Source organism: Lampetra fluviatilis, unplaced genomic scaffold (genome assembly GCF_964198595.1).
Source record: "Lampetra fluviatilis unplaced genomic scaffold, kcLamFluv1.1 SCAFFOLD_1432, whole genome shotgun sequence".
NCBI classification, from domain to species: domain Eukaryota; kingdom Metazoa; phylum Chordata; class Hyperoartia; order Petromyzontiformes; family Petromyzontidae; genus Lampetra; species Lampetra fluviatilis.
In genome coordinates this window covers 1-9,913 of record NW_027621333.1, presented here as the reverse complement: position 1 = coordinate 9,913, position 9,913 = coordinate 1, and the positions used below count along the sequence as shown (strand labels likewise).

The following is a 9,913-nucleotide window of genomic DNA, read 5'->3' as shown; positions in this document are numbered from 1 at the left end:
GCTCACCACCTCGCTCACCCACCCACTCACTCACCCACCCACTCACTCACCCACCCACTCACCCACTCACCCACCCACTCACCCACCCACTCACTCACCCACCCACTCACAATCTCACTCTCACTCACCCACTCACTTACCCTCTCACTCACCCACCCACTCACCCACTCACCCACCCACTCACCACTCACTCACCCACTCATTCACCCACTCACTCACTCACCCACCCACTCACTCACCCACTCACTCACCCTTTCACTCACCCAGTCACCCACTCACTCACTCACCCACTCACCTACTCGCTCACCACTCACCCACCCACTCACCCTCTCACTCACCCACTCACTTACCCACCCACCCACTCACCCACCCACTCACCCACTCACCCACCCACCCACTCACCCACCCACTCACTCACCCACCCACTCACTCACCCACCCACCCACCCACTCACCCACCCACCCACTCACTCACCCACCCACCCACTCACTCACCCACCACCCACTCACCCACCCACCCACCCACTCTCTCACCCACCCACTCACTCACCCACCCACCCACTCACCCACCCACTCACTCACCCACCCACTCACTCACCCACCCACCCACCCACTCTCTCACCCACCCACTCACTCACCCACCCACCCACTCACCCACCCACTCACTCACCCACCCACCCACCCACTCACTCACTCACTCACCCACCCACCCACTCACTCACCCACCCACCCACCCACTCACCCACCCACCCACCCACTCACTCACCCTCTCACCACTCACCGTGCATGTGCAGGCAACAGCTGAGTGGTGAGGAGCTGTCCCGCCTCACCGAGGCGTGTGACATGGCCCTGTCGCTCCACGCCGCTCGCATCACTCACCCACTCACTCACCCAGTCACTCACCCAGTGACTCACCCAGTGACTCACCCAGTGACTCACCCTCTCACTCACCCACTCGTTCACCTTCTCACTCACACAGTCACTCACTCAGTCACTCACCTAGTCACTTACCCAGTCACTCAGCCACTCACTCACCCAGTGACTCACACACTCACTCACCCTCCCACTCACCCACTCACTCACCCTCCCACTCACTCACCCCTCCCACTCACCCACCCTCCCACTCACCCACCCACTCACCCTCTCACCCACCCACCCCACTCACCTTCTCACTCACTCACTCACCCTCTCACCACCCACCCTCTCACCACTCACCCGCTCACCACTCACCGTGCGTGTGCAGGCAACAGCTGAGTGGTGAGGAGCTGTCCCGCCTCACCGAGGCGTGTGACATGGCCCCTCTCGCTCCACGCCGCTCGCTCACTCACCCACTCACTCACCCACTCACTCACCCAGTCACTCACCCAGTGACTCACCCAGTGACTCACCCTCTCACTCACCCACTCGTTCACCTTCTCACTCACACAGTCACTCACTCAGTCACTCACCTAGTCACTTACCCAGTCACTCAGCCACTCACTCACCCAGTGACTCACACACTCACTCACCCTCCCACTCATTCACCCTCTCACTCACCCTCTCACTCACCCACCCACTCACCCACCCCGCTCACCCACCCACTCACTCACCCACCCACTCACCCTCTCACCCACCCTCTCACTCACCCTCTCACCCACCCACTCACCCTCTCACCACTCACCCTCTCACCACTCACCGTGCATGTGCAGGCAACAGCTGAGTGGTGAGGAGCTGTCCCGCCTCACCGAGGCGTGTGACATGGCCCTGTCTCTCCACGCCGCGCGCTCACTCACCCACTCACTCACCCACTCACTCACCCAGTCACTCACCCAGTGACTCACCCAGTGACTCACCCTCTCACTCAACCACTCGTTCACCTTCTCACTCACCCTCCCACTCACCCACCCATTCACCCTCTCACTCACCCTCTCACTCACCCACCCACTCACCCACCCACTCACCCACCCACTCACCCACCCACTCACCCACCCACTCACCCTCTCACCCCACCCTCTCACTCACCCTCTCACCCACCCACTCACCCTCTCACCACTCACCCTCTCACCACTCACCGTGCGTGTGCAGGCAACAGCTGAGTGGTGAGGAGCTGTCCCGCCTCACCGAGGCGTGTGACATGGCCCTGTCTCTCCACGCCGCGCGCTCACGAGTGTTGGAGTACGTCCAGTCGAGGATGTCCTTCATCGCTCCCAACGTCAGCATCATCGTGGGTGCCTCGTCAGCCGCCAAGATCATGGGTGACTAGTCACACAGTCACTCAGCCAGTCACTCGCTCAGACACTCGCTCAGGTCACTCACACAGTCACTCGCTCAGTCACTCGCCCAGACACTCGCCCAGTCACTCACACAGTCACTCACCCCAGACACTCACCCAGTTACTCACCCAGTCAGCCAGTCACTCACCCAGACACTCAGCCACTCACTTAGTCACGCACTCAGACACTCAGCCACTCACTTAGTCACGCACTCAGACACTCACCCAGTCACTCACTCAGTCACTCACTCATTCACCCAGTCACTCACCCACTCACTCACTCAGACACTCACCCGGTCACTCACCCGGTCACTCACCCAGTCACGCGCCCAGACACTCATCCAGCCACTCACCCAGTCACTCACACAGTCACTCACCCAGTTTGTGTCTCTGTGTGTGTGTTTTTCTGTCTCTCTCTGTGTCTCTCTCTGTGTCTCTGTGTGTCTCTCTGTCTATGTCTGTATCTCTCTGTGTCTCTGTCTGTGTGTCTCTGTGTCTCTGTGTGTGTGTGTCTCTGTCTCTCTCTCTGTCTCTCTGTGTCTCTGTGTGTGTGTCTCTGTGTGTGTCTCTCTGTGTGTGTGTCTCTGTGTGATCTCCAGGCGTGGCAGGAGGCCTCACGGCGCTCTCTAAGATGCCGGCGTGCAACGTGATGCTGCTGGGAGCTCAGCGCAAGTCTCTGTCCGGCTTCAGCACCGTGGCCATTCTGCCGCACACCGGGTTCATCTACCACAGCGACATCGTGCAAGGCCTCCCACCGGTGAGGAGTGGGTGGGTGGGTGGGTGGGTGAGTGGGTGAGTGGGTGAGTGGGTGGGTGAGTGGGTGGGTGAGTGGGTGGGTGAGTGGGTGGGTGAGTGGCGTGGGTGGGTGAGTGGGTGGGTGAGTGGGTGGGTGAGTGGGTGGGTAGGTGAGTGGGTGGGTAGGTGAGTGGGTGGGTGAGTGAGTGGGTGGGTGGGTGGGTGGGTGGGTGAGTGAGTGGGTGGGTGAGTGGGTGGGTGAGTGGGTGGGTGGGTGAGTGGGTGGGTGAGTGGGTGGGTAGGTGAGTGGGTGGGTAGGTGAGTGGGTGGGTGAGTGAGTGGGTGGGTGAGTGGGTGGGTGAGTGGGTGGGTGGGTGAGTGGGTGGGTGGGTGGGTGGGTGAGTGGGTGAGTGGGTGGGTGGGTGGGTGAGGTGGGTGGGTGGGTGAGGTGGGTGGGTGGGTGAGGTGGGTGGGTGGGTGAGGTGGGTGGGTGGGTGAGGTGGGTGGGTGGGTGAGGTGGGTGGGTGGGTGAGGTGGGTGGGTGGGTGAGGTGGGTGGGTGGGTGAGGTGGGTGGGTGGGTGGGTGAGTGAGTGGAGTGGGTGAGTGGCCATCCTCCCACACACCGGGTTCATCTACCACAGCGACATCGTGCAAGGCCTCCCACCGGTGAGGAGTGGGTGGGTGAGTGGGTGAGTGGGTGGGTGAGTGGGTGAGTGGGTGGCTGGGTGAGCGGGCGTTCATGTCGTGATGGTTAACGTGGTGGTTAATGTGGTGGTGGTGGTTAATGTGGTGGTGGTGGTTAATGTGGTGGTGGTGGTGGTTAATGTGGTGGTGGTGGTGGTGGTTAATGTGGTGGTGGTGGTTCACATGGTGGTGGTTAATGTTGTGGTGGTGGTGGTGGTGGTGCCAGGATCTGCGCAAGAGAGCTGCCCGTCTGGTGGCGGCCAAGTGCTCCCTAGCGGCACGAGTAGACAGCTTCCACGAGAGCACAGACGGCAAGGTGAGTCACCCACCTAGTCACTCACCACTCACCCAGTGACTCACACAGTCACCCACTCACTCAGTCACTCACCCAGTGAGTCACCCACCTAGTCACCCACTCACTCAGTCACTCACCCAGTGAGTCACCCACCTAGTCACCCACTCACTCAGTCACTCACCCACTCACTCACTCACCTACTCACTCACCCACTCACCCACTCACTCACTCACCCACTCACTCACCCAGTGAGTCACCCACCTAGTCACCCACCCACTCACCCACCACTCACCCACCTACTCACCCAGTGAGTCTTCCACCACTCACCCACCTCACTCACCTACTCACTCACTCACCTACTCACCCAGTCACTCACCCACTCACCCACCCACCCACTCACTCACCCACCCAGTGACTCACCCACCCACTCACCCACCCACCCACTCACCACCCACCCACTCACCCACTCACTCGCTCACTCACCTACTCACCCACTCACCCACTCACCCACTCACTCACCCACTCACTCACCTACTCACTCAGTGACTCACACAGTCACTCACCCACTCACCCACCCACTCACCCACCCACCCACTCACTCACCCACCCACTCACCCACCCACCCACCCACTCACTCACCCACCCACCCACCCACTCACTCACCCACTCACCCACCCACTCACCCACTCACCCACTCACTCCACTCACCCACTCACCCACTCACTCCACTCACCCACTCCACTCACCCACCCACCCACTCACTCACCCACTCACCCACTCATCCACTCACTCACTCACTCCACTCACCCACCCACTCACCCACCCACTCACCCACCCACCCACTCACCCACTCACTCACCCACTCACTCACTCACCCACTCACCCACTCACTCACCCACCCACTCACCCACTCACTCACCCACCCACTCACTCACCCACTCACTCACCCACTCACTCACTCACCTACTCACTCAGTGACTCACACAGTCACTCACCCACTCACCCACCCACTCACCCACTCACCCACCCACTCACCCACCCACTCACCCACCCACTCACCCACCCACTCACTCACCCACTCACCCACCCACTCACCCACTCACCCACTCACTCCACTCACCCACTCACCCACTCACCCACTCACTCCACTCACTCACCCACTCACTCACCCACCCACTCACCCACTCACCCACCCACCCACCCACTCACTCACCCACCTACTCACTCACCCCACTCACTCACCCACCCACCCACTCACCCACCCACCCACTCACTCACCCACTCACCCACTCACCCACTCACCCACTCACTCCACTCACCCACCCACCCCACTCACTCACCCACTCACTCACCCACCCACTCACCCACTCACCCACCCACCCACCCACTCACCCACTCACTCACCCACTCACTCACTCACTCACCTACTCACTCAGTGACTCACACAGTCACCCACCCACTCACCCACTCACCCACTCACTCACCCACCCACCCACTCACTCACCCACTCACTCCACTCACCCACCCACCCACTCACTCACCCACTCACCCACTCACCCACTCACCCACCCACCCCACCCACTCACTCACCCACTCACCCACCCACCCACTCACCCACCCACCCACCCACCCACTCACCCACCCACTCACCCACCCACCCACTCACCCACCCACCCACTCACCCACCCACCCACCCACTCACCCACCCACCCACTCACTCACCCACCCACTCACTCACCCACCCACCCACCCACTCACCCACCCACCCACCCACTCACTCACCCACCCACCCACCCACTCACCCACCCACCTACTCACTCACCCACTCACCCACCCACCCACTCACCCACCCACCCACTCACCCACCCACTCACCCACCCACCCACTCACTCACCCACCCACTCACTCACCCACCCACTCACTCACCCACTCACCCACCCACCCACCCACCCACTCACCCACCCACCCACTCACCCACCCACCCACCCACCCACTCACTCACCCACCCACCCACTCACCCACCCACCCACCCACTCACCCACCCACCCACCCACTCACTCACCCACTCACTCACCCACCCACTCCACTCACCCACCCACCCACCTACTCACTCACCCACTCACTCACCCACCCACTCACCCACCCACCCACCCACTCACCCACCCACTCACTCACCCACCCACTCACCCACCCACTCACTCACCCACCCACTCACTCACCCACTCACCCACCCACCCACCCACCCACCCACCCACCACCCACCCACCCACTCACCCACCCACCCACTCACCCACCCACCCACCCACCCACTCACCCACCCACCCACCCACCCACTCACCCACCCACCCACTCACCCACCCACTCACCCACCCACTCACTCACCCACCCACTCACTCACCCACTCACCCACCCACCCACCCACTCACCCACCCACCCACTCACCCACCCACCCACCCACTCACCCACCCACCCACCCACTCACCCACCCACCCACCCACTCACTCACCCACTCACTCACCCACCCACCCACCCACTCACCCACCCACCCACCCACTCACCCACCCACCCACCCACTCACCCACCCACCTACTCACTCACCCACTCACTCACCCACCCACCCACTCACCCACCCACTCACCCACCCACCCACTCACCCACCCACTCACCCACCCACCCACTCACCCACCCACTCACCCACCCACTCACTCACCCACCCACTCACTCACCCACTCACCCACCCACCCACTCACCCACCCACTCACCCACTCACCCACCCACTCACCCACCCACTCACCCACCCACTCACCCACCCACCCACCCACTCACCCACCCACTCACCCACCCACTCACTCACCCACCCACCCACCCACCCACTCACTCACCCCCTCACCCACTCACCCCCTCACCCACTCACTCACCCACCCACTCACCCACCCACTCTGTGCGTGCCTCCTTTAGGTCGGCTTCGACTTAAAGGAGGAGGTGGAGAAGCGATTTGACAAGTGGCAGGAACCTCCTCCGGTGAAGCCGGTGAAGCCGCTGCCGGCTCCATTGGACGCCCTGCGCAAGAAACGCGGCGGGCGCCGGTAACCATGGAGACCGCGGGGATGGGGGGGGGGTAACCATGGAGACCAGGGGGGGGGGGATGGGGTTACCACGGAGACGAGAGGAGGGGAGGTGAGGGGAAGGGTAACCGTTGAGATGAGGAGATGGGGTTGCCACGGAGACCGAGGGGGTGGGTGAGGGGGTAACCACGGAGACAGAGGGGGTTGGGGCATCAGTAACCATGGAGATTGGGAGAGGGGGGGGGGGTGTGCAGGTAACCATGGAGATGGTGGAGAGGGGGGCGTGCCGGTAACCATGGAGACGGAGGGGGGGGGGGCAGAGGGAGAGAGAAGAGACCCACACTCACCCCTCATCTCTCGCCCCCCCCCGCCCCCCCCCTCGCCCCCCCCTCGCCCCGCCCCCCCCCCGCCCCCCCCCCTCGCCCCGCCTCCCCCCCCGCCCCCCCCCCCTCGCCCCGCCCCCCCCCCCCTCGCCCCGCCCCCCCCCCCCCCGCCACCTCCCCTCGCCCCGCCCCCCCCCGCCCCCCCCCTCGCCCCGCCTCCCCCCCGCCCCCCCCCCTCGCCCCGCCCCCCCCCCGCCCCCCCCCCGCCCCCCCCCCCTCGCCCCGCCCCCCCCCCCGCCACCTCCCCAGGTACCGCAAGATGAAGGAGCGTCTTGGACTCACCGACCTGCGCAAGCAGGCCAACCGCATGACCTTCGGAGAGGTGAAAACCACGGCCTCTGTCTCACCCCCTCATGCAACTTCTGTCTCACTTTGAAGACAGCTTCTGTCTCACTTTGAAGACGGCTTCTGTCTGTCTCCAAGTACAACTTGTGTCTCGCTTTGAAGACGGCTTCTGTCTGTCTTCAGAGACAACTTCTGTCTCACTCACTCGTACAGCTTCTGTATCATTTTAAAGACAACTTCTGTCTGCCAAAGACAGCTTCTGTCTCACTCTCTCAGACAACTTCTATCTCACTCCTTAGACCATTTCTGTCACTACACACACAGACACAAGACAAAGATCCCCCGTGTAGCCTGTAACAGACTGTAGGGGCAAGTGCTGTTAGCAAGCACCTATGAAGGCCGGCACAGCACACGAGGGGGTGGGTGGCCAGCACCACGCCCGACCGCCTTTGTCTCCCCAGTGACGATGTCCACTACACCACCGATACACCAGGTACTCATTTGAGGCTGAGTCGACCTAGGGGAGGCCCAGGACCAGTTCAGATAATCGTCACTGATGTTGGCCGTGAGCGGGAATCAAACTCAGGTCGCCGGGTTCGTAGCGCAGCGTGGCGCTAACCTGCTCATGACACAAACAAGGACCACAGCTTCTGTCTGAGGCTGTACAGGAAACAGGCAGTGGACCACAGCTTCTGTCTCAGTCTATACAGGACACTGGCAGTGGTCCACAGCTTCTGGCTGAGTCTACAGCAGACAGGGAATGTACATTATCTTCTGTCTGAGTCTGCACAGGACACTGGCAGTGGACCACAGCTTCTGTCTGAGTCTATACAGGATACTGGCAGTGGACCACAGCTTCTGTCTCAGTCGATACAGGACACTGGTAGTGGACCACAGCTTCTGTCTGAGTCTGCACAAGACACTGGCAGTGGCCCACCCACAGCTTCTGTCTGAGCCTGTACAGGAGACTGGTAGTGGACCACAGCTTCTGTCTGAGTCTGTACAAGACACTGGCAGTGGACCACAGCTTCTGTCTGAGTCTGCACAGTAGACTGGCAGTGGACCACAGCTTCTGTTTGAGTCTATACAGGGGACTGGCAGTGGACCACAGCTTCTGTCTGAGTCTGCACAGGAGACTGGCAGTGGACCACAGCTTCTGTCTGAGTCTACACAGGAGACTGGCAGTGGACCACAGCTTCTGTCTGAGTCTGCACAGGACACTGGCAGTTGACCACAGCTTCTGTCTGAGTCTGCACAGTAGACTGGCAGTGGACCACAGCTTCTGTTTGAGTCTATACAGGGGACTGGCAGTGGACCACAGCTTCTGTCTGAGTCTGCACAGGAGACTGGCAGTGGACCACAGCTTCTGTCTGAGTCTACACAGGAGACTGGCAGTGGACCACAGCTTCTGTCTGAGTCTGCACAGGACACTGGCAGTTGACCACAGCTTCTGGCTGAGTCTATACAGTAGACTGGCAGTGGACCACAGCTTCTGTCTGGTGGTGTCCCGGTTGTAGATTGAGGAGGACGCCTACCAGGAGGATCTCGGCTTCAGCCTTGGCCAGATCGGCAAGTCCGGCGCAGGCCGCATTCGCGCAGCGCAAGCCAACGAGGTGACCAAGGCTCGCATCTCCAAGTCCATGCAGGTAACAACCACTCACCCAGTCACTCAGTCGCTCGCTCACTCAGTCACTCACCCAGTCACTCACTCAGTCACTCACCCAGTCACTCAGTCGCTCGCTCACCCAGTCACCCGCTCGCTCACCCAGTCACTCACCCAGTCACCAACTCACTCACCCAGCCACTCACCCACCAACCCACTCACTCACCCAGTCACTCACCCAGCCACTCACCCAGACACTCACCCAGTCACCCACTCACTCACCCAGTTACTCACCCAGACACCCAGCCACTCACCCAGCCACTCACTCACCCAGTCACTCATCCACTCAGTCACCCAGTCACTCACCCACTCAGTCACCCAGTCACTCACTCAGTCACTCACCCACTCACACAGTCACTCACCCAGTCACTCACCCAGTCACCCACACTGTCACTCACACAGTCACTCACCCAGTCACTCACCCAGCCACTCACCCAGCCACTCACTCAGTCACTCACCCAGCCACTCACCCAGTCACTCACCTCAGTCACTCACTCACCCAGTCAGTCACCCAGTCACTCACTCAGATGATGATGACGCTTCTACTGATGC

The 9,913-nt window shown here is 61.6% G+C and overlaps 1 protein-coding gene across 1 annotated transcript; it reads left to right on the top strand.

Annotated features, from left to right (window-relative positions):
- Positions 1-2,068: 2,068 nt before the first annotated feature.
- PRPF31 (pre-mRNA processing factor 31) lies at positions 2,069-9,398 on the top strand (the record flags this gene model as incomplete). The annotated part of the gene is made up of 6 exons (XM_078885444.1): positions 2,069-2,233; positions 2,850-3,007; positions 3,897-3,986; positions 6,924-7,051; positions 7,663-7,735; positions 9,216-9,398. Coding segments are annotated over exons 1-6 (753 nt in total), but the record flags the coding sequence as incomplete, so codon positions are not given.
- Positions 9,399-9,913: the final 515 nt, after the last annotated feature.